This window comes from Balaenoptera acutorostrata, chromosome 13, assembly GCF_949987535.1.
Source record: "Balaenoptera acutorostrata chromosome 13, mBalAcu1.1, whole genome shotgun sequence".
In the NCBI taxonomy this organism is placed as follows: Eukaryota; Metazoa; Chordata; class Mammalia; order Artiodactyla; family Balaenopteridae; genus Balaenoptera; species Balaenoptera acutorostrata.
The window spans coordinates 24,736,567-24,762,308 of NC_080076.1; the positions used below are offsets into that span (position 1 = coordinate 24,736,567).

The window sequence follows — 25,742 nt, forward strand, 5'->3', positions numbered from 1 at the left end:
CGGTGCTGCCTCTCCACCACCACTGCCGTCCGCAACCCCACCAGGGGCAGCTCCAACATTTCTATTAGGGAGTGGTAGTTCAGCCTGTTTGGAAGGGCTGGCATAATTTTATGTAAGATTGAGAAAATTCAGTCGCCATACAAAGAGTGAGAGGGCTAGCGATGTGAGGTTATGAAGGCTGAAGCCTGTGTCCCCAGCCTGGGGTCCCTCGGTGTCACCCCTCTCCTGCTCTCCACGTGCTCAAACACTTCCTCCCCTGGGAAGTTTTCCTCTTCTCCACAGCCCTTCCTAGTCATCTCTTCCTTCTTTATGTATTTATTTATTTATGCTCATAATCAAAACTTTATTGAAAAACTAACATCAAAATAGGAGAGCATTGTTGTATACCTTATAAAATTAAACATAATTACATCATCTTGGTAGATTAACTAGAATTACTAAACAGATAAGGCTTTCTGTGATAGAACACAAATCCAGGAAGTTGCGTGGATCATTAGTGGTGCTTTCTTCTACACGAACACCCTCCTGTGAGTCTGGCCTTTCCTCCCATCAGCTGGCACAACACTGTTGAACAACCAACACAAAGCACCACTGTCTGAGCATGGCTGAAAACTGTGGTAATCCTGTAGCAACCTGGACATTTTACATCCATAAAGAATTTGGACTTTGAACCAGCCAGGTTTTTTTTAATGTTTTTTCTTTTCTTCTTCCAAGGAAGGATGCAGTAAATCTCTAGCCAAAGGCATGTTGAGGCTTTCGCAAGCCCAGCCTGTCCAGAGCAGCAGCACTCACCTGGGCACACAGCGTCCTCTTCATTCTTTCTTTCTTTCTTTTTTCTTTTTAAATTTTTTATTGACTTATTTATTTTTCATTCTTTCTTAAATGGAACTTTTACTCCTTTCTGAGTTAATGTGGTCTCAGAAATCACTCTCTCTGGGTTCAAATATTGGCTCTTCTGTCTACTGACTCTCTGACTTCGGACAGGTTATTTAGTTTTTTCAGCAGTAGGATGGGATTAGTAATAGACCCGAGCTCTTGTTTGTTGTGGGTGTTCAGTGAGCTCATGAAGCATCTGGGGCCAGCTCATTCAGCGTGGTGCGTGAATGAGAAAAAGGTACCTCTTCCTCCTCGATATCTGCCCCTTCTTACCCCCTCAGCCTGACGCCTTTGCTCGGCGAACATGGTGGCCCCACTCACTTGTAGCTAAAGCTGCTGATGCTATAATAATGCTCCCAGCTTGGTGGGTGATCACATCCGTTCAGTTGTACAAGTGAATCTCATCTCCACACGCCATTGGTCATTTGAGGTCCTCTCATTTCCACCTTCCTTAATGTCTTTAGAACCTTCCCATTACTTGGCCACCACCAGCCTAAGCCATGACCTGCTTGGATCTTTCCTGAATTATTGCTCCAGTAATAACTGCCTTACTCGACCTCCTGCATTCAGTCTTGCACACCTTCCCACAAATCACAGTGTTTCTAAGATGAAAGTATGGTTGTCATTTCTTTTTTTTTTTTTTATAAATTTATTTTATTTATTTTTGGCTGCATTGGGTCGTTGCTGTGCGCGGCTTTCTCTAGTTGCGGTGAGCGGGGGCTACTCTTCACTGGTGCGCGGGCTTCTCATTGCGGTGGCTTCTGTTGTTGCGGTGCACGGGCTCTAGGTGTGCAGGCTTCATAGTTGTGGCACGCGGGCTCAGTAGTGGTGGCTCGCAGGCTCTAGAGCGCAGGCTCAGTAGTTGTGGCACACAGGCTTAGTTGCTCTGTGGCATGTGGGATCTTCCCGGACCAGGGCTTGAACCCATGTCCCCTGCATTGGCAGGCGGATTCTTAGCCACTGCACCACCAGGGAAACCCTGGTTGTCATTTCTTAATTTAAAATCCTTCAAACTCTCCCCATTTCTCCTGGTGAAGTCCAAACCCCTCAGGTGTAGCATACAAGGCCTGCAGGCGGGACTGTGCCTGGCTGTGCTGTGCCGTGCCGTGTCTCATCGCTTTACCTGCCCTCCTCTCTGCAGGCTACACCTCTTCTCCAGCTCCCTTCCCCGGCAGTGATCGAGCCATATTGCAGACATTTCAGTTGAGCAGGTGATGTCAGTGTTGATGATCTAAAGTATAAAGAGCTCAAATAAGTCCATTTTTAAAGTTAAAACCCAACAAATATTTCACCAATCACAGACAGTTCACAAGGTACAGACAACTAGTACACACACACACACACACACACACACACACACACAGAAAAATGTTGAGCTCTATCAATAATCAAAAGATATTAAAAATCAAAGAAGAACATTTTTCACATAATAATTAACCAAAGGTTTTTAAAAGTTAATCTACATTACTGACCAAAGATCTGTGATGCATTAATACTCCCAGTGAGGGGCAATGAGAACGTACCTGATTGGAGCACAAGGGAACTTTTGGGGTGATTGTGGTGATAAAAATGGTTCTATATCTGGATTGTGATGGTGGGCACATGTAGTATAATATTTATCAGAAACTCATTGAAATATATCTTCCAAATTGGTGCATCTTATCATACATAAACTCTAAGTCAAACATGAATTTAAAAACAACATTATTAACCAGGATTAGGTGAACAAGATGCTTCCATACATTGGAAGGCTGGGGTGGGTGTAGGGTGATAACATCAATTGGCTCCATCTTTCTGGAAGGTAATTTTCTTCTCCCATTTAAGAAAACAAACTCCAACATGGTAATTTTCCTTCTAGAATAGCATCCTAAGGATCATGAATTCAAAGATGTATATCCAGTATTTGTCACAGCAGTGATAGCAGCTAAAAACTGGAAGAAGAACCAAAATGTCCTGCAAAAGGTGACTGGTTAAATTATGATTCATCTGCGTGGGGGCCACTGCCAGCCCAGAAGAAGCCTTTGTGTGAATTGGAAAAAGGCATCCCTTCTGGGGCAAATGCTCCCTCCCAGACTTGAGGGGGGCATCAGCTAAATTCTGGCCCCACTGCTCCCCTCACTTGGGCACCTGTACAATCCTCAGGCCTAAAGCAGCATCTCTGATCCATACAAGGGTCCATGAGGCAGACATTAAAACTGATGTCTTTCGGGACTTCCCTGGTGGCTCAGTGGTTAAGAATCTGCCTGCCAGTGCAGGGGACACGGGTTCGATCCCTGGTCCGGGAAGATCCCATGTGCTGCGGAGCAACTAAACCCGTGCACCACAACTACTGAACCTGCACTCTAGAGCCCGCAAGCCACAACTACTGAGACCCACGCACCTAGAGCCCATGCGCTGCAACTACTGAGCCCACATGCGGCAACTACTGAATCCTGTGCACTCTAGGGTCCACTTGCCGCAACTACTGAGCCCGCATGCTGCAACTACTGAAGTCCACCTGCCTAGAGCAGAGCCTGTGCTCTGCAACAAGAGAATGCAATGAAGAGTAGCCCCTGCTCACCGCAACTAAAGAAAGGCTGCAGGCAGCAACGAAGACCCAACGCAGCCAAAAAACAGACCCAACGCAGCCAAAAAACAATAAATAAATAAATAAAACTGATGCCTTTGAAGAACAATGGCATGGGAAAATGTTGAATAACGAATGGGGAGTTAAATGACACATATAGGTATAAATTTACATATAATTCTACTTTTCTTCAAAAATGTAAAATTGCTAGAAGGAAACATACCCAAATGTAACTGGTGGTTAACATGAGTGATAGAATCATGGGTGACTTTCTCTTTTTTACACCTGCTTTTTCCAAATGTCCTGCTGTCAGTACTTTTTCTAATTGCGAAAAAGATGTACATTCTTACTTTCCTATTTAATAGGACTCTGTCGTGCTGATGCTGGCAACAGTGGTCTCTTTGGGCACAAGAGCAGATGGGACTTGTGTGCTGGAGTTAAGACTAGAGCCGGATGGGAGCAGAGGACAAGGGCTGCCTTGCTGAAGTCCCAGTGATTCCTTTGGTAAAAGGAGATGTCTCTTACTTTATCCTCTGCTCTTTCCATTCTGCAGGTTTGAGACATTTGACGTGAACAGCTTTGAGCAGTTTTGTATCAACTATGCGAATGAGAAGCTCCAGCAACAGTTCAACTTGGTAGGTTTTTCTGGACCCGGAGATGTCGGGTTGGGGAGACCTCTCTCCCCACCAGGGAGTGACAGACAGCCCGGCCTACTTCTCTTCTGTCCAGGGTCAGTGGGCTCTAGCTCTGCCCTGACCTGCTGTTGGTTTCCTGGTGGTGCCCCAGCTCTAGGCAGTGCTCCCCACTGCTCAGAAGGAGGTCAGTGATCCTCTCCTTGGCTTTGACTCCCACTCTTTTTGACCCCGAGCTTCTGGGGTATTTGAGCAATTGCAAGCCAGCTATGAGGCTTCTTGCTACTGGTTGAGGTATGACAGTACAGGTGATTATTGGAGTGTCCTAGGGAAGGGTTCACATGGGAGTGAGGATCACCTAACTGAGCTTTTTTCTTCTGCATTCATGACTGTGACTTGTGCCTAAACCTTTTCTAGCGAGTATGCATCATCCTCCAGGGCTCAGAACCCATGTGGTTGAAGCTCAGGGGAGTTGAAAGTTAAGGTGTGTCTATAATTCACTAACCTTGACCTTTCACTTCTTACACCAGCATGTATTCAAGTTGGAGCAAGAGGAATACATGAAGGAGCAGATCCCTTGGACCTTGATTGACTTTTATGATAACCAACCTTGTATTGACCTCATAGAAGCTAAGCTGGGCATCTTGGACCTGTTGGATGAAGAATGTAAGGTAAAACTGATGATGCTATCATTGAATCAGTTCAATTCTAGGCTTGGGGTGTGGGACAGAGGACAGCTCTGTGGTGCAGGGGAACATGTGAGATCTCAAAGCTGGAATTTCATCTGTGATTAGCCGGCCTTTAGTTTGCTGGGAGAAGCATTGGTGTCTATTCTGCATACTAGAAGATACCAGAAGGTAACACGTTGAGCATGACTGGCAGGTATTGCTGCATTGGTGAACATGTGCCTCTTTTGGCAGAGACTGGGTGTTATGGATTGGCATGATGTGATGGTGGTATGGATTTGGTGCCCCAGATCACCTAGGTGCTGAGAGAAGGACCCCAACTTCTAGACAGGCATCCCAGAGAGTGCGGGTCAAGAGCACGGGGTCATCTTTACCATGCCAGATGGCTTGGGAGCGATAAGAGCCACATGCTTGGTAGCAGGTGAAAGCTGTAGATTTCCCCCATGTAGCTTGTCATGGATGCTACCTGCTATAACAGGAAGAGCCCTGAGTTGCCAGCATGGAGAGAAACAGGCAGCCTTGGAAATGTGGGGCAGGGGAACTGGGTGTTATCAGTCACCTAACTACTTTGGCCTTTGGTTTTCTGCTGTATGAATTGAGGGGGGTTGGATCTGATGATCTTCAAAACTTCTCCTGGTTTGGTGTTTGGTGATCTGGGGGTAAATGTATGCCAGCTCCTCCAGTGATGGAAACTCTAATCAAAAGGTGTAGAAGCCATGTGGTTCTCGGTATTGAAACGGAAGAGACCAGTTGCGTTTACTTTCTGGTTTCCCATGTCTTCCCTGTAAAGGATGGCTTGTGGCTTGATGGTTTAGGAGGAGCAGATGTTTCCCTTCCAGAAGGACTCTCCAAGTTTCATTGCCTTTGAAAGTGAGAAGGAACAATTAATAAGACAGTGGAAGACAGAGTGAAAATACACTGAAATCCACAGCACATTTTTTTTAGTGGTGAGAGTGGGCACCCTTGTCTTGTTCCTGATCTTAGAGGAAATGCTTTCAGTTTTTCACCATTAAGAATGATGTTGGAGAGGAACCAATGTGGTGGAGAAGAAGGACATGCTCTCACTACCTCTTGCGAGAACACCAGAATCACAACTAGCTGCTGGACAATCATCGACAGGAAGACACTGGAACTCAACAAAAAAGATACCCGACATCCAAAGACAAAGGAGAAGCCACAGTGAGACGGTAGGAGGGGCGCAATCACAGTAAAATCAATTCCCATAACTGCTGGGTGGGTGACTCACAGACTGGAGAACACTTATTCCACAGAAGTCCACCCACTGGAGTGAAGTTTCTGAGCCCCACGTCAGGCTTCCCAACCTGGGGGTCCGGCAACGGAAGGAGGAATTCCTAGAGAATGAGACTTTGAAACCTAGTGGGAATTGATTGCAGGACTTCGACAGGACTGGGGGAAACAGAGACTCTACTCTTGGAGGACACACGAAAAGTAGTGTGTGCATCGGGACCCAGGGGAAGGAGCAGTGATCCCAGGGGAGACTGAACCAGACCTACCTGCTAGTGTTGGAGGGTCTCCTGCAGAGGCGGGGGAGGGGGTGGCTGTGGCTCACCGTGGGGACAGGGATACTGGCAGCAGAAGTTCTGGGAAGTACTCCTTGGCCTGAGCCCTCCCAGAGTCTGTCATTAGCCCCACCAAAGAGCCCAGGTAGGCTCCAGTGTTGGGTTGCCTCAGGCCAAACAACCAACAGGGAGGGAACCCAGCCGCACCCATCAACAGTCAAGTGAATTAAAGTTTTACTGAGCTCTGCCCACCAGAGCAACAGTCAGCTCTGCCCACTACCAGTCCCTCCCATCAGGAAACTTACACAAGCCTCCTAGATAGCCTTATCCACCAGAGGGTAGGCAGCAGAAACAAGAAGAACTACATTCCTGCAGCCTGTGGAACAAAAACCACATTCACAGAAAGATAGACAAGATGAAAAGGCAGAGGGCTATGTACCAGATGAAGGAACAAGATAAAACCCCAGAAAAACAACTAAATGAAGTGGAGATAGGCAACCTTCCAGAAAAAGAATTCAGAGTAATGATAGTGAAGATGATCCAGGACCTTGGAAAAAGAATGGAGGCAAACATCGAGAAGATGCAAGAAATGTTTAACAAAGACCTAGAAGAATTAAAGAACAAACAAACAGAGATGAACAATACAATAACTGAAATGAAAACTACACTAGAAGGAATCAATAGCAGAATAACTGAGGCAGAAGAACGGATAAGTGACCTGGAAGACAGAATAGTAGAATTCACTGCTGCGGAACAGATTAAAGAAAAAACAATGAAAAGAAATGAAAACAGCCTAAGAGACCTCTGGGACAACATTAAACACAACAACATTCACATTATATGGGTCCCAGAAGGAGAAGAGAGAGAGAAAGAACCAGAGAAAATATTTGAAGAGATTATAGTCGAAAACTTCCCTAACATGGGAAAGGAAATAGCCACCCAAGTCCAGGAAGCTCAGAGAGTCCCATACAGGATAAACCCAAGGAGAAACATGCCGAGACACATAGTAATCAAATTGGCAAAAATTAAAGACAAAGAAAAATTATTGAAAGCAGCAAGGGAAAAACGACAAATAACATACAAGGGAACTCCCATAAGGTTAACAGCTGATTTCTCAGCAGAAACTCTACAAGCCAGAAGGGAGTGACATGACATACTTAAAGTGATGAAAGGGAAGAAACTACAACCAACATTACTCTACCCGGCAAGGATCTCATTCAGATTCCATGGAGAAATCAAAAGCTTTACAGACAAGCAAAAGCTAAAAGAATTCAGCACCACCAAATCAGCTCTACAACAAATGCTAAAGGAACTTCTCTAAGTGAGAAACACAAGAGGAGAAAAGGACCTACAAAAATAAACCCAAAACAATTAAGAAAATGGTCATAGGAACATACATATCAATAATTACCTTAAATGTGAATGGATTAAATGCTCCAACGAAAAGACACAGGCTTGCTGAATGGATACAAAAACAAGACCCATATATATGCTGTCTACAAGAGACCCACTTCAAACCTAGGGACACATACAGACTGAAAGTGAGGGGATGGAAAAAGATATTCCATGCAAATGGAAATCAAAAGAAAGCTGGAGTAGCAATACTCATATCAGATAAAATAGACTTTAAAATAAAGAATGTTACAAGAGACAAGGAATGACACTACATAATGATCAAGGCATCAATCCAAGAAGAAGATATAACAATTATAAATATATATGCACCCAACATAGGAGCACCTCAATACATAAGGTAACTGCTAACAACTATAAAAGATGAAATCGACAGTAACACAGTGATAGTGGGGGACTTTAACACCTCACTTACACCAATGGACAAATCATCCAAAATGAAAATAAGTAAGGAAATAGAAGCTTTAAATGACACAATAGACCAGATAGATTTAATTGATATTTATAGGACATTCCATCCAAAAAGAGCAGATTACACTTTCTTCTCAAGTGCGCATGGAATGTTCTCCAGGATAGATCACATCTTGGGTCACAAATCAAGCCTCAGTAAATTTAAGAAAATTGAAATCATATCAAGCATCTTTTCTGACCACAATGCTATGAGATTAGAAATGAATTACAGGGAAAAAATGTAAAAAAGACAAACACGTGGAGACTAAACAATACATTACTAAATAACCAAGAGATCACTGAAGAAATCAAAGAGAAAATCAAAAAATACCTAGAGAGAAATGACAATGAAAACACGATGATCCAAAACCTATGGTATGCAATAAAAGCAGTTTTAAGAGGGAAGTTCATAGCTAGACAAGCCTAACTCGAGAAACAAGAAAAATCTCAAATAAACAATCTAACCTTACACCTAAAGGAACTAGAGAAAGAATAACAAACAAAACCCAAAGTTAGCAGAAGGAAAGAAATCATAAATATCAGAGCAGAAATAAATGAAATAGAAACAAAGAAAACAATAGCAAAGACCAATAAAACTAAAAGCTGGTTCTTTGAGAAGATAAGCAAAATTGATTAGCCAGACTCATCAAGAAAAAGAGGGAGAGGACTCAAATCAATAAAATTAGAAATATAAAAGGAGAAGTTACAACAGACAGCGCAGAAATACAAAGCATCCTAAGAGACTACTACAAGCTACTCTGTGCCAATAAACTGGACATGCTGGAAGAAATGGACAAATTCTTAGAAAGGTATAACCTTCCAAGACTGAACCAGGAAGAAATAGAAAATATGAACAGACCAATCACAAGTAATGAAATTGAAACTGTGATTAAAAATCTTCCAACAAACAAAAGTCCAGGACTAGATGGCTTCACAGGTGAATTCTATCAAACATTTAGAGAAGAGCTAACATCCATCCTTCTCAAACTCTTCCAAAAAATTGCAGAGGAAGGAACACTCCCAAACTTATTGTATGAGGCCACCGTCACCCTGATACTAAAACCAGACAAACATACTACAAAAAAAGAAAATTACAGACCAATATGACTGATGAATATAGATGCAAAAATCCTCAACAAAATACTAGCAAACAGAATCCAAAAACAGATTAAAAGGATCATACACCATGATCAAGTGGGATTTTTCCCAGGGATGCAAGGATTCTTTAATATATGCAAATCAATCAATGTGATACACCATATTAACAAATTGAAGAATAAAAGCCATATGATCATCTCAATAGATGCAGAATAAGCTTTTGACAAAATTCAACACCCATTTATGATAAAAACTCTCCAGAAAGTGGGCATAGAGGGAACCTACCTCAACATAATAAAGGCCACCTACGACAAACCCACAGCAAACATCATTCTCAATGGTGAAAAACTGAAAGCATTTCCTCTAAGATCAGGAACAAGACAAGGAAGTCCACTCTCACCACCATTATTCAACATAGTTTTGGAAGTCCTAGCCACGGCAATCAGAGAAGAAAAAGAAATAAAAGGAATACAAATTGGAAAAGAAGAAGTAAAACTGTCACTGTTTGCAGATGACATGATACTATATATAGAGAATCCTAAAAATGCCACCAGAAAATTACTAGAGCTGATCAATGAATTTGGTAAAGTGGCAGGATACAGAATTAATCCACAGAAATCTCTTGCATTCCTATACACTAATGATGAAAAATATGAAAGAGAAATTAAAGAAACACTCCCATTTACCATTGCAACAAAAAGAATAAAATACCTAGGAATAAACCTACCAAGGGAGACAAAAGACCTGTATGCAGAAAACTATAAGACGCTGTTGAAAGAAATTAAAGATGATACCAACAGATGGAGAGATATACCATGTTCTTGTATTGGAAGAATCAATATTGTGAAAATGACTATACTACCCAAAGCAATCTACAGATTCAATGCAATCCCTATCAAACTACCAATGGCATTTTTTACAGAACTAGAACAAAAAATCTTAAAATTTGTATGGAGATACAAAAGACCCCAAATAGCCAAAGCAGTCTTGAGGGAAAAAAACGGAGCTGGAGGAATCAGACTCCTTGACTTCAGACTATACTACAAAGCTACGGTAATCAAGACAATATGGTACTGGCACAAAAACAGAAACATAGATCAATGGAACAGGATAGAAAGCCCAGAGATAAACCCACGCACCTATGGTCAACTAATCTATGACAAAGGAGGCAAGGTTATACAATGGAGAAAAGACAGTCTCTTCAATAAGTGGTGCTGAGAAAACTGGACAGCTACATGGAAAAGAATGAAATTAGAACACTCCCTAACACCATACACAAAAATAAACTCAAAATGGATTCGAGACCTAAATGTAAGACCAGACACTATAAAACTCTTAGAGGAAAACATAGGAAGAACACTCTTTGACATAAATCACAGCAAGATCTTTTTTGGTCCGCCTCCTAGAATAATAGAAATAAAAACAAAACTAAACAAATGGGACCTAATGAAACTTAAAAGCTTTTGCACAGCAAAGGAAACCATAAACAAGACGAAAAGACAACCCTCAGAATGGGAGAAAATGTTTGCAAATGAATCAACGGACAAAGGTTTAATCTCCTAAAATATTTAAACAGCTCATGCAGCTCATTATTAAAGAAACAAACAACCCAATTCAAAAATGGGCAGAAGACCTAAATAGACATTTCTCCAAAGAAGACATACAGATGGCCAAAAAGCACATGAAAAGCTGTTCAACATCACTAATTATTAGAGAAATGCAAATAAAAACTACAATGAGTTATCATCTCACACCAGTTAGAATGGGCATCATCAGAAAATCTACAAACAACAAATACTGGAGAGGCTGTGGAGAAAACGGAACCCTCTTGCACTGTTATTGGGGATGTGAATTGATACAGCCACTATGGAGAACAGTACGGAGGTTCCTTAAAAAACTAAAAATAGAATTACCATATGATCCAGCAATCGCACTATTGGGCATATACCCAGAGAAAACCATAATTCAAAAAGACACAGGCACCCCAATGTACATTGCAGCACTATTTACAATAGCCAGGTCATGGAAGCAACCTAAATGCCCATCAACAGACGAATGGATAGAGAAGTAGTGGTACATATATACAGTGGAATATTACTCAGCCATAAAAAGGAACAAAATTGAGTCATTTGTTGAGATGTGGATGGATCTAGAGACTGTCATACAGAGTGAAGTAAGTCAGAAAGAGAAAAACAAATATCGTATATTAACGCATGTATGTGGAACCTTGAAAAATGGTACAGTTGAACCGGTTTGCAGGGCAGAAGTTGAGACACAGATGTAGAGAACAAACGTATGGACACCAAGGGGGGAAAGCTGCGGTGGGGTGGGGATGGTGGTGTACTGAATTGGGCGATTGGGATTGACATGTATACACTGATGTGTATAAAATTGATGACTAATAAGAACCTGCTATATAAAAAAATAAATTAAATAAAATTTAAAAATTAAAAAAAAATGTTGGCTGTGGGTTTGTCATATGTGTTCTTTATTATGTTGAGGTAGGTTCCCTCTATGCACACTTTCTGGAGAGTTTTTATCATAAATGGGTGTTGAATTTTGTCAAAAGCTGTTTCTGCATCTGTTGAGATTATCATATGGTTTTTATCCTTCAGTTTGTTAATATGGTGTATCCTATTGATTGATTTGTATATATTGAAGAATCCTTGCATTCCTTGAGTAAACCCCATTTGATCATGGTGTATGATCCTTTTAATGTGCTGTTAGATTCTGCTTGCTAGTATTTTGTTGAGGATTTTTGTATCTATGTTCATCAGTGTTATTGGCCTGTAATTTTCTTTTTTTGTGACATCCTTGTCTGGTTTTGGTATCGGTGATGGTGGCCTCGTGCAATGAGTTTGGGAGTGTTCCTCCCTCTGCTGTTTGTTGGAAGAGTTTGAGAATGATAGTTGTTAGCTCTTCTATAAATGCTTGATAGAATTTGCCTGTGAAGCCATCTTGCCCTGGGCTTTTTTTTGCTGGAAGATTTTTAATCACAGTTTCAACTTCAGTGCTTATGATTGATCTGTTCATATTTTCTATTTCTTCCCGGTTCAGTCTTGGAAGGTTGTACTTTTCTAAGAATTTGTCCATTTCTTCCAGGTTGTCCATTTTACTGGCATATAGCTGCTTGTAGTAGTCTCTCATGATCCTTTGTATTTATGCTGTGTCACTTGTTAGTTCTACTTTTTCATTTCTAATTCTGTTGATTTGAGTCCTCTCCCTTTTTTTTCATGATGATTCTGGCCAATGGTTTATCAATTTTGTTTATCTTCTCAAAGAACCAGCTATTAGTTTTATTGATCTTTGCTATAGTTTCCTTCATTTCTTTTTCATTTATTTCCAATCTGATCTTTATGATTTCTTTCCTTCTGCTAGCTTTAGGGTTTTTTTCTTCTTCTTTCTCTAATTGCTTTAGGTGTAAGGTTAGGTTATTTGAGGTTTTTCTTGTTTCTTGAGGTAGGATTGGGTTGGTATAAACTTCCCTCTTAGACTGCTTTTGCTGCATCCCATAGGTTTTGGGTTGTCATGTTTTCATTGTCATTTGTTTCTGGTTATTTTTTGATTTCCTCTTTAATTTCTCAGTGATCTCTTGGTTATTTAGTAGTGTGTTGTTTAGCCTCAATGTGTTTGCATTTTTTACAGTTTTTTTCCCTGTAATTGATATCTAGTCTCATAGCATTGTGGTCAGAAAAGATGCTTATACAATTTCAATTTTCTTAAATTTACGGAGGCTTGATATGTGACCCAAGATGTGATCTATCCTGGAGAATGTTCCGTGTGCACTTGAGAAGAAAGTGTATTCTGTTGTTGTTGGATGGAATGTCCTGTAAATATCAATTAAGTCCATCTGGTCTAATGTGTCATTTAAAGCTTGTGTTTCCTTATTTATTTTCTGTTTGGATGATCTGTCTGTTGGTGTAAGTGGGGTCTTAAAGTCTCCCACTATTACTGTGTTACTGTTGATTTCCACTTTTATGGCTGATAGCATTTGCCTTATGTATTGAGGTGCTCCTCTGTTGGGTGCATAAATATTTATAGTTGTTATGTCTTCTTGGATTGATCCCTTGATCATTATATAGTGTCCTTCCTTGTCTCGTGTAATAGTCTTTATTTTAAAGTGTATTTTGTCTGATATGAGCATTGCTACTCCAGCTTTCTTTTGATTTCCATTTGGATGGAATATCTTTTTCCATCCCCTCACTTTCAGTCTTTATGTGTCCCTAGGTCTGAAGTGGGTTTCTGTAGGCAGCATATATATGGGTCTTGTTTTTGTATCCATTCAGCCAGTCTATGTCTTTTGGTTGGAGCATTTAATCCATTCACATTTAAGGTAATTATCAATATGTATGTTCCTATGACCATTTTCTTAATTGTTTTGGGTTTGTTTTTGTAGGTCCTTTTCTTCTCTTGTGTTTCCCGCTTAGAGAATTTCCTTTAGCATCTGTTGTAGAGCTGGTTTGGTGGTACTGAATTCACGTAGCTTTTGCTTGTCTGTAAAGCTTTTGATTTCTCCATTGAATCTGAATGAGATCCTTGCTGGGTAGGGTAATCTTGGTTGTAGGTTTTTGCATTTCATCATTTTAAATATATCCTGCCATTCCCTTCTGGCCTGCAGAGTTTCTGCTGAAAGATCAGCTGTTAACCTTATGGGGATTCCCTTGTATGTTATTTGTTGTTTTTCCCTTGCTGCTTTTAATATTTTTTTGTATTTAATTTTTGATAGTTTCATTAGTATGTGTCTTGGTGTGTTTCTCTGGGTTTATCCTGTATGAGACTCTCTGCATTCTCCAGACTTGATTGACTATTTCCTTTCCCATATTAGGGAAGTTTTCAGCTATAATCTCTTCAAATATTTTCTCAGACCCTTTTTTTTCTCTTCTTCTTCTGGGACCACTGTAATTCAAATGTTGGTGTGTTTAATGTTGTCCTATGGGTCTCTGAGACTGTCCTCAATTCTTTTCATTCTTTTTCTTTATTCTGCTCTGTGGTATTTATTTCCACTATTTTATCTTCCAGGTCACTTATCCATTCTTCTGCCTCAGTTATTCTGCTATTGATTCCTTCTAGAGAATTTTTAATTTCATTTATTGTGCTGTTCATCACTGTTTGTTTGCTCCTTAGTTCTTTTAGGTCCTTGTTAAACGTTTGTTGTATTTTCTCCGTTCTGTTTCTGAGATTTTGGATCATCTTTACTATCATTACTCTGAATTCTTTTTCAGGTAGACTGCCTATCTGCTCTTCATTTGTTTGGTCTTGTGGGATTTTACCTTGCTTCTTCATCTGCTGCATATTTCTCTGTCTTCTCATTTTATTTAACTTACTGTGTTTGAGGTCAGAAAGCAGGCTGCAGGACCATAGTTCCTCTTACTTCTCTCACCCAGTGGGTGAGGTTGGTCCAGTGGCTTGTGTAGGCTTCCTGGTGGAGGGGACTGGTGCCTGTGTTCTGGTGGGTGGGGCTGGATCTTGTCCCTCTGATGGGCAGGGCCGCGTTCGGTGGTGTGTTTTGGGGTGTCTGTGAGCTTAGTGTGACTTTAGGCAGCCTGACTGCTAATGGTTGGGGTTGTGTTCCTGTCTTGCTTGTTGTTTGTAAGAGGCGTCCAGCACTGGAGCTTGCTGGCCCTTAGGTGGAGCTGGGTTTTAGTGTTGGGATGGAGACCTCTGGGAGAGCTCTGACCGATTAATATTACATGGGCCCAGGAGTTCTCTGGTGGTGCAACGTCCTGGACTCAGCTCTCCCACCTCAGAGGCTCAGACCTGTCCCCCAGCTGGAGCACCAAGACCCTGCAAGCCACACGGCATGGAAGAAAAGGAAGAAGAAACAAACAAACAAACAAAGAGGCAAAACCCCAAGACAAATGGTAAAAGCAAAACTAAACAGCCAAAATCACATGAAGAAACATACACACAAGCACTCACAAAAAGAAAAGAAAAAAAGAGAATGAAGAAGAGGAGAGCAACCAAACCAATAAACGAGCTCAAAAACCAGAACAAACACTAAAAAGTAAACTAATAAATACACAGAACCAGGAACAAATCAAATGCAGAAAGCAAACTAAAAAAAGGCAGTGAAAGCATAAAGCAAACACACAAAAACGATAAAAAAAATGTAAAGACAAAAGAAAGATGAAAACAAAAGGAAAAAATACAAAACAACAAAGTAGTAAAGTAAAAATAGGTAATATAGTTTAAAATAAAATGAGAACAAAGCAAAACGAAAAAAACAAACACAAAGAAAAAAACACAGTATAACAAAAAAGTACAGTAGAAAGAAGAAAAAAATAATGAATAAAATTAAAAATATATTAAAAGTAAAAGCATAAGAAAGAAAATAAAAAGTAAATAAAAAATTAAAATTAAAAGAATAATCATAAAAAAAGAACAACAAAACAAACAAACAATCAAAAAATAGTGATGTTTTCCTGGGGCCTCAGCTTTCAGTGTCCGTGTCCCCCCAGTGAGCCACAGCCAATCGCTGCCCATCCAGGAAGTCTTCTAATACTTCTCGGTAGGTCTCTGGACCTGCCGTGGGCCTTGTTGGGCCAGCTGAGCCTCTGATCTGGCCTTTCTGCTGCGTGTACTTGTCCCCAAAGTCCACAGCCTCAACTGTGGGAACACTCGTTGTGTATTCACGTATTCCACACATGCGGGGTTCACCAAGCCAATTGCAGGGATTTAACCCCCTGCTCCTGCAGCTGCACAGAGAGATTTCCCTTTCTCTTCTCTGGTCACAGAGCCCCTGGGGTTCAGCTTTGGCTTTGGCCCCGCTTCTGCGTGTGAGCTGCCCTCAGGTGTCTGTTCCCCTCCCAGGCAAGAGGGGGTGAAAGCAGCGGCTGATGAAGGCTCACTTGCTCACTCAGGCCGGCGGGAGGGAGGGATACAGCAGTCACAGTTGTAATGTGCAGGTGTGCCTGCGGCAGCAGAGGCTGGCACAGAGTTGCAAGAGCCTGAGGCACGCTGTGCCTTCTCCCAGGGAAGTTAGTCCCGCATCGTGGGACCCTCGGCAGTGGCGGGCTGTACAGGCTGCCGGGAGGGTGTGGGCAGTGACCTGCCTTGCACACAGGACCCTTGGTGGCAGCGGCAGCAGCCTCTGGGTTCCGAGACGAGAGCTGCAGCTCACGCTCACACTCGTGTAGGCATTGCCCTGCCGTCTGTGAGCACGCGGAGCAGGAAGCTCCTATGGTGGGCCCGCCTCGCTTATCCCGCAGCCCGCCACAGTGGATTCTTGCTGTCCAGCAGGCCCAGGTTTTTTCCTGGACTCCCTCCCGGCTAGCTGTGGCGCACTAGCCCCCTTCAGGCTGTGATCACGCAGTCAATCCCGGTCCTCTCCCTGGGATCCGACCTCCGAAGCCGGAGCCTCGGCTCCCAGCCCCTGCCCGCCCCAGCGGCTGAGCAGACAAGCCTCTCGGGCTGGTGAGTGCTGGTCAGCACCGATCCTCTGTGCGGGAATCTCTCCACTCCGCCCTCCGCACCCCTGTTGCTGCACTCTCCTCCGTGGCTCTGAAGCTTCCCCCAGCCCTACCAGTGAGGGTGCTTCCTAGTGTGGGGGAACTTTTCCTCCTTCCCAGCTCCCTCCCAGAAGGGCAGGTCCCGTCCAGATTCCTTTGTCTCTTTTTTTTTTCCTTTTTTCTTTTGCCCTACCCAGTTACATGGGGATTTTCTTGCCTTTTGGGAAATCTGAGTTCCCCCGCCAGCATTCGGTAGGTGTTCTGTAGGAGTCGTTCCACATGTAGATGTAGTTCTGATGTATTTGTGGGGAGGAAGCTCATCTCTACGTCTTACTCCTCCGCCGTCTTGAAGGTCCTCCCCCCCACATTTTTATCTGGTGCTTTTCAGCACATTTTCAAAGCTGGGGACTTCATCTGGAGTCAGATTCGGGAACAGGTGACTCCTCAGTGTGGCAGAGGTGAGCCTTGGCTTGCTCCACCTGTGAGGCTGTGGTAAAGGTGATAAGAAGTTGTCCCTGCCTCGAGTGGCACTGGCTCAGTGACAGAAGTCACAGCCCAGGCCCTCCAGTCTCCCCTCCCGGTGTTCACCACTCACTCATATTCTTGGCTCAGCGTCCACGGCCAGTAGCCCCCTTCTGACACTCAGGGGGACACGCTCCCCTCCCATGCGTGATCCTCTGTGATCCTCTCCGTAACCTTCTCCAGCTCCACACCCCCAACCCATGTCCTCGGTCCCGTTCTGGCCTGCTGAGCCAGCGCAGCCCCCCAGGCCCTGGCTCCAGGAGGGCTCCAGCTCTTCATGCCCCTACCCAGCTGTGAAGTCCAAGGTCATACAGGGCTCTGAGGCAGGCGGCTTGGTCTGCACTGCTCTACCTGGCTCTGTGCTGAAGCGCTGACTACACCAAAACCACAGCCCCAGGGGCCTGGCCTCCCCTTTCACCTTACACACACCTCTCGTAGGAACAGCCCAGTGCCTCAGGGTGACTGAGTCTGTGAATTCAGCAGCTGTCTAATCAGTTTTCCCTGATTTCTCCTGCCTCTGGCAGGCAATCCAGGGCTGCTTGTGGGTTTGTTTTGGCTCACAGTTTGAGGTTCTCAGAGGTGCCACTACCCTAGGGAACGTGTCCCAGGAATGTCAAGTCACAGCAGTGAGAACACGGGTCCCAGTGCACAGTGAGAGACCTCAGACTGCTGTCCAGAGAGTGGGACCCAGGCCTCTGGACGAGGGAGTGGGGGGCACTCAGAGCAGCGCTGGGCTGGGCAGCAGTGGTTCCGGCAGTGGTGGAGGAGTGCTTAGCAGTGCAGCCGAAAAGTAGGCAGTGGTTGCAGGGAGGACTAAGGTGCAAATATTCAGCAGTTTTGAAAGTAACTTCCCCCAATCCCTAGACTTTGCAGCCTTGGGTATTCCCTGGGCAGTAGGGGTCCCCAGACCTTCCTGTTCAGTCTTCCTACCGAATGCACGCTGCTGATATTACTTTCAAGAAGCTAAGCGGAAGTAAAATCCGGCTGTGTTTATAGGGATGGTCTCTGCCTTATGCTCTGTGGTGCCTTCTGTTTGGGTTTGTAAAATTAGGTGATGTAAGTTGAAGACTGTATCCAACTCAAACTCCTGCCAGACACCCAGAGTGTAGTATGCACCTACTGTATGTCTGGTCTTGAGGGGAAGACCCTCAGGAGTGGAGGCGGGGATCTCCCTGCCGGCCAGCAAAGGGTGAAGAGGGGGGACAGGATGGTGCTGGGGAAGAGCTTGGCCTGAGTGAGGGCGGGGGGCCCGCAGAGGGCTGTGGGCAGGGACCAGAGCCCAGCGGGGGCAGCGGAGTGACAGCAGAGTGACCTCAAGGGCAGGGCACACCAAGTCAGAAAGGGTGCTGAGCTGCACGCAGCCCCGGCAGTGCTGTTCGGTCCTTGCTTCCCCATCCCTGAGGCTCCTTAGAAGGGACGGTCTGAGGATAAGCCTGGGTTTCCTGCTGGTCAAGCTGGTGGGGACTCGGAGTGTCCCGTTGGATTGCGGGTAGTACTGTGAACATGACACTTTCAAACTCACTGGCTGCCAGTCACAGGTATAGCAGGGGAGGCAAGGTGAACACCAAATTAAGGAATAATACAAAATCCCACAGTGTGGGCACCATCTTCCACCAGGTTTAACCGCTCTGGGAATTCAGGGTCATTCAGCATAATCTGATTCAGCTTCTAGTAACAGATGGACTTTTAACCAACAGTTATTACTTTTGTCAAGTCATGGAACTGTACACTTTAAAAGGGTGCATTTTGCTGTATGGAAATCATACTGTAAATCTGACTTTAAAAAATAGGGCAACCTGCTGCACCCTTCTAGCAGCACCCATGGCTCTGACCTAAGCAGGTTAGGGATTCCCATGGAATTGGTCGCACCTGGGCAGCTTGCATTTCTCGGGAGCCATCCTGTTGGATGTGGAGCTGCCTCAGATACACTCTGCAGGGTGAGAAAGAATCAGGAGATGGTGCTGTGAAGAAGTGGGTTCTGCAACCCCCATGCGACAGGCCACGAAGCCAAATGAAGTAAAAAGCAGCCATCGGGAAGATCACTTCTCCTGGAGAAGACACCTAGTGGCAGGTGGGACCAGTGGGCTGAGATTTAAATGAGAAACGTGGAGACGGGGTAGCCGTGGACTGAAAGGGGCAGCACGCAGGGTGGGTCTCCTCAGCCTGTGATGGGTGCCAGAAGCTGCAGAGGAGGCGTGGGGACCAGGACAGCAGAGTGCTCCGGATTCCTCCAGGTGGAAAAGCTTCCCTACAGTCATGAATTTATCGTCAGACCCAGACTGAACCGCAAACTACAGCTGCTGCTCAGTAACCACGGCCAGGTGAGAGGGTGTTTGCTTGTGGAAAATGATAGTTTCCAGGCTGCTCGTAACAAAACTCTCCTCCCCTAGCGCTAAGGCTGGTGTGGATGCTGTGGACGTAAGCGTGTCTATGCCGAATTCAGACCCCGAGTTCCCTGCCTTCCTCGTGTCCCGGTCATCAGTCCCTCCCTCTTGGAGGAACAAACTGGTTAGGGCTGATAGGATTTGAGATGTCAGTGCATGTTTTCTCATAAATCACATACTTGCATTTTAGCAGGAATTTTGTGAAAATGATACTTTGACCCCTGGAGGCAAGTCTAGTGAATGAAGATACAGACTCCATCTCAGGTTGGGGAGATGGTGTTAGGGACCCACAAAGGAAGGCCTGGGTCGGGGAGGCAAGCTCTCCCCTGTTGACTAGGATTCTGTTTCATGGAACCCAGCCTGCGGAGCCGACGAGGATGGACCTTCCTAATTAATGTATTACTGTTGAGGCAGTAGAAGGAAAGCAGGCTGCAGATGGGGAGGTGAATACCCTTCTGTCTCCTGACCTGGGCAAGGCTGCTCTCATGAGAGTTTACTGTGGATCAAGACCAAGGGCTTGTGGTTTCCTAAGATGTCCCCCCAGAGGCTATGGCTTGTGAGCAGCTTCGAAGCCTGTGGTGGAGGCGGGGGAAGTGGCTTTCCCGCATTCATCCACTCTGCGAACCCCATGTTCCCTTCAACACACCTCTGAGGGGGTCGAGCAAGCACTGAGATCATCTCCCCGGATGACAGGGAAATGGAAACACTGAGAAGAAAGTTTCAGGGGGAAAGCGTGCCCAGAGCAGCTGTGTAAGCAGGGGTCACATGAGGGGAGAGGGGCTCTGGGCAAAGGGAATGTCACGTTCACAGAATATGAAATGGTCCTATCTGTCCAGAGAGAGCCCATGGTGGTGGCAGGCGAGGGTGGGAGCAGGAACCGTCCAAGAATAGGAGGCTCGGCCTTGCCTGCCCGGCGAAGGCGTTTGGACTTGACTCTGGAGGCTCTGGGGGTGGAAGGGTGTGAAGCGGGGGAGAGGTGCGATCAGATGTGACTGGCTTTTCGACAGGTCTCCCTGGCAACCGTGTGCAACGTAAGTTGGAGGGAGACTGGAGTCAGCAGCGCACTGGCAGCGTTGCGCTTGTCCAGCCGGGAGGAGATGCTGAGGGCTCGATGCGAGGAGCGCAGGGGCTGAGGAGGGAGGGCAGCAGTGGTGAGGGCCTCGGAGGCCCTGCATCTGACAGCGAGTTGTTGGTTAGAGCAGGTTCAAGGAAGTTGTCTGGGCAGAAGCCTGATTTCAGTAACTTGAGGAGAGAATAGGAGTTGAGGCAGTGGAGATGGCAAGTCTGAATTCCTTTCTGGAGGCTTAGCTGTGAAAAGGAGGAGATGAGAGAGAGGAGAGGCGGGAGAGGCTTCCGGGAGAGGGAAGATGGGTGGATCCAGGTCTCCAGGAGGCAGGGGCGCGTGTGCAGGATGCCGGCTAGGGGAAGAAGCGTTCCCTCCCGTGAGAAGGGCCCGAGGGATCGAAGGGCTGTGGATGCAGCTGAGTTTCTGGATGTAGAGCAGGAATTTGAAGTTTCCTGCTTGACAGCTGGCTTCCCTACGAGGGAGGAAACGAGGCATCTGCTAAGATGCATCAGGGTTAGAAACTGAAGAGAACAGAGGAGGAGGGGACAGGCTGTCCTACAAATAGGGACGAGCAGTGCCGAGTGTGGAGATGTGTTTACTGAGGTCAGGGACCATAAAGTGAGATGTAGGAGCTGTCGGGGTCAACTCACCCCTTCAGTCTGGGCACAGTGTCTTAATCCATAGCAGTGACGCTCACAGTGAAATCTGATTTTATTTTCTGGCAGTAATACTAAATTATATCAAATTATCAGCAGGAGTCGATTAAGGGAAGAGGAGTTGATGTGTGATCTTAGCCAGCCACCCAGGTGTGGGAAAGGACAGGATGGGTGGTTGAGTTGGTCTAGAATTAGTGTTTGGCTGAGCACGCGGAGAGGGTGTTTTGTGAGGGTGGAAAAGTAAAGGCCCGGAAGTGGCCTTGGAGGAGATGGCTGCCAGGTGGGGAGGAAGGAGCCACCTCCGCCTAGAGCTGTTAGGACAGCAGCGTCCTGGAGGCCCAGCTATCGCAGGAGGATTCGGAGTTGATGGGGGCAGGGTCATTTGAGAGGGCATCAGGGAGCCCACGGAGGTATGGGAAGGAGTGAGATAGTGACCGGGGAGGCGGTCGGGGTGGCAGTGGCCCAGGAAGACGGGACAAGGAGCAGAGATGGAATCACTGGCTTTGGGGTCCTTATCAGTCAGCTCTTGTCAGCTGTTGGGCTGGGGCAGGCTTTGGCCCCTGGCGATGTTCCAGGCCAGTGATGGCAGCCAGACATCTTCAAGAGAGAGTACAGTTTCCGACAAGGTTCCAAGAGCACCTTGGTGAAAAGTTGTCCTGGGCCACAGGGTTTATACCCCAAGCTGTTGAGGGGCTTAGTAAGTCCGAGGACTTTCATTCCCCTCTCCCCCCCACCGCCCCCATGTTTTCTCTGTTTTATTTCAATAACAAAGAGTAAAGTCAGGTTTAATGTATTTTTAACAGCTTTATTAAGATAGAATTATGAACCATTACAATTCACCTATTTAAAATACACAATTCAGTGTTTTTTTAGTATATTCAGAGTCATGCAGCCATCACCACCACAATCAATTTTAGAACATTTTCATCGTCCCCTAAAGAAACCCCTTAGCAGTCACTCCCCATTCCCCCACAGCCCTAGGCAACCACTAATCTACTTACTACCTCTGGAGATTTGCCTGTCCGGGACATTTCATATAGATGGGGCCTTCACTTTTTGCTGTGACCAGTGGCCAACAGAGCAGATCAGAGGGACTAGCCCTCTGAGGGACAGTACCCACCTAGATGAGGACAGAGCTGGGGTCCAGGCTGCTGGTCCAGGAGCCTTTGGAGAGGAGAGTAAGGAAGCTTGCATGAAGCTGCTGGCAGATTCTTTTTTTAAAGGATTTGATTCGCTGCATATTCCAGAGCTACTGATAACCACGGTCTATCGTAGATTTTATCAAAATACAAAATTTGCTTTCTATCTCCTACGCCTGTTCTAAATCTACTTTTGGAAAGATTTTTGGAAGTAACTACCTTCTGCCTAACCCTGCCCTTGTGGTTACCTTTAAAACTCTCTCGTCAGGCAGGAAAGCATCATAGTGAGGAGCACATACTCTAGAGCCTGTCCTGGTTTGAACCCCAGTTCTGCTATTTCCCAGCTGTGTGACCTTGGGCAAGTTACCTAACCTCTCTGTCTCAGTCTCTTCCTCTGTAAAATGTATATAGCCATAGTACCTAGCTCATAGGATTATTGCGAGGATTGAATGAGTTAATACATCGAAAATGTATAGAAAACTGCCTGGCAGTAAGTTCTTTGGGCATTTGCTTTGATTATTATCTGAGATTCTTAATGGTTGTGAATTCCTGCTGGCCCTTATTTTTAGTCAAGGGTGGGGGTGAGAAGGGAGACTGACCCTTGTCAGGAAATATGTATACCTATGACCTTGATTCCTGGCCTCCCTTACTCATTGATTTATGCAAGTCTAAGTTAGAGACTATGTGGAATTATGGAGTCTGCTGACAGAAGTCCAATTTCATTGTCAAGACAAGACAATTTTGATACTGGCAAATACAAGTGTTGACCAGGTGGGGCTTCTCATCATAGCCCTACGCTTTCTGTTCTGTCTTCCCCAGTTCCGCCAGTGCTGGGTCCATTGTGTTCCTGTTCTCCAGCCTTGCCTCCTGACAGCTCCGCCAGGCTGCCCTCTCACTTCCCCCCATACCTGGTGTTTCTAAACACAGGATGCTTGGAGACAAATATAAAACAGTATATTTTTAAATGCTGAATTAAATATATTTTATTTTGTCTGCCCAACACAATTAATAGCCTCCTTCAAGAAGGAGTTTTCTTAAAAATCCTGTGGCACTTAGCACTGGATAGTCAATACTAGTTACGCCAAGTTGGATATTGAGAAAAATCTGTTTGCTTACAAAGTATGTGAGAAATTTGTTCTCAAGTGTGTAAGCATTTTTCGTATGGTACAGGTTTTATTAATTTACTAAACAAAGCCCTTTTTAAATGGCTAGTGCAAGGGTCACCTTCAATCCTGCCTGATCCAAATATACAACCTAAACTAATGAAAAGGGCAAGTCAGTTGGTGGCCCATAGCTGAGGAAGGGGCGTGTGCAGTGATGCTCAAGGATGACGGGTGGTGGGGAGCACCTTCCCATCAGAAGAGGTACCATCTTTCTTTATAATTTGAGTGGTGGTTACAGTGACTCCGTGTTGTGTTTTCAACAAAGCAAGATGCTTTTTCACTTCTGAAGCCATCTCTAAAGATATTAAAAGAGGCTGCCCTTCAGAATTATTAATGTAGTAAATCTCTAACTTTAAATTTGGGGGAGGTAGAGGTTAGTACTGCATAGCTCAGTCACCAGGTACTTAGCACCCAATGCATGGCTGGAATCCAGTTTTAAGTTCTTTGAGGGATAGGAAAAAAACAGTAAGGCATACTTCCTGAACCCAGCAAGCTTACTTTACAGTTTAGAGAGACAAGACAATACATAGAAACCAAATGATGAACAATATTAGGCAGTGCATGTGTAAGAGCTAAATTGGAAGAATTCCAAAGTGAGATCAAGGGTGGTCAGGAAAGGCTCCAGAGAAGAGGACAGACTTGAGCTGAGCCTGGACACTGGTATTCAGATGACCCTAGAGAGAGAGAGTGGGCTTTCCTGCTGCAGGACTTGACCTGAGTGAGCAGGAGCTTGGCGCTGGAGGTGGATGTGGTGTGTTCATGACCCTGAAGTCACTGGCCCCACCAGAGCACAGAAGCATCTTCAGATCTATCCTGTGGGTTATGATTCTACTCCTGTGACCTTGGCCTCCATCCTCATCCTCTCCCAACTCTTCCAGCGTCTGCCAAGCAGCAGGTTCTTTGAGGCTCAGCGCACCCCTTCAGGGTGCCAGCATACAGGGCATGTTGAGAGCATGCCATGTGGGATCCCAGGTGTTCACAGTTGAATCTGCTTTCCACGTCCAGTTAGGGTCCAGGTCTGAGAGCTGAATCCAGCCTCATGAAGTCAGCTTACTGGCGGACTCATCACTCTGCCTTGACTCTTGGCTTCCTTTTTCCTCTTCACAAAGCACCTGATTTTGTGGATCCACAGGTCCCCAAAGGAACTGACCAGAACTGGGCTCAGAAGCTCTACGACCGGCACTCCGGCAGCCAGCACTTCCAGAAACCCCGCATGTCCAACACGGCCTTCATTGTCGTCCACTTTGCAGATAAGGTGGGTCTCCTTTTGGTGGGCCTGGTGCTCCGTGAGCCCCGTCCAAGGTGGACTCGGGGTTCCTGGGCTAAGAGGGAGCTGACCTTTGAATTCAGAGGGCCTGGAGTCTCTTGGGTGGGGCCTTGTCTACTCTCCTGGAGCCTGAGAGAAAAAAGGAAAGAGTGGCTCTTCTTCAGGTAGCTCCTTTCCCAGCAGCTGGCGTAAACTTAGAATTTCTCTACTTGGATTGTGTTCTGTGTGCGCTAGCCCAGTGCTGCTCAAATTTTCATGTGTGTGCAGGTCACCTGGGGTATTGCTCAAAGGCAAGTTCTAATTCAGTAGATCTGGGGTGAGGCCGACAAGCTGCATTTAGAGCACCCAAAGGAAGCCTTCTATTAAAGGCCGTCTTACAGGAACTCCTTTTTAAAACAATATGGTTTTCTGCAAAATGAATATTCAGCTCCCTCTATGTAAACCCTGATCACATCTTGGGTTTGCATTTTGGATGAGAACATCTGTGGGTTTCCCATGTACGCACAGCTCTTTTCAGAAAACACTGTGGATGAGCTGAAACTACTGGAGAAGCTGCTGAGGGTCCCGGGTCAGGCTGGAGCACTAACTACCGTTTCTGTTTCCTGCCATGGCTCCAGGTGGAGTACCTTTCAGAGAGTTTTCTGGAGAAAAACAGAGACACGGTGTACGAAGAGCAGATCAACATTCTGAAGGCCAGCAAGGTAAAGAGCGTCGGAAGCAGGGAAACAGAGGCGGAGTGTCCACGGCCAGAGCCGGACAGGGTGTGGTTGGTGGTGTCCCCACTCTGGAGGGGCCGAGGCAGAGGTGTGGGGCGGGGGGAGGTGAGGGGTCTGTAGGTTATTTCAGTCTGAGAATT

The 25,742-nt window shown here is 45.3% G+C and overlaps 1 protein-coding gene and 1 pseudogene across 5 annotated transcripts in view; one reads left to right on the forward strand and one right to left on the reverse strand.

The window, feature by feature from the left end:
- Positions 1–25,742, forward strand: part of MYO5B (myosin VB) — a 366,352-nt gene that overhangs the window by 241,035 nt on the left and 99,575 nt on the right. For all 5 annotated transcript variants that reach the window (XM_057526678.1, XM_057526676.1, XM_057526679.1 and 2 more), the window contains exons 11-14: positions 3,996–4,077; positions 4,605–4,745; positions 24,752–24,874; positions 25,504–25,587. In XM_057526678.1, the coding sequence (XP_057382661.1) occupies positions 3,996–4,077; positions 4,605–4,745; positions 24,752–24,874; positions 25,504–25,587 (430 nt within the window). The remainder of the gene's footprint in view (positions 1–3,995; positions 4,078–4,604; positions 4,746–24,751; positions 24,875–25,503; positions 25,588–25,742) is intronic.
- On the reverse strand, positions 494–746 carry LOC114235884 (40S ribosomal protein S27-like; annotated as a pseudogene).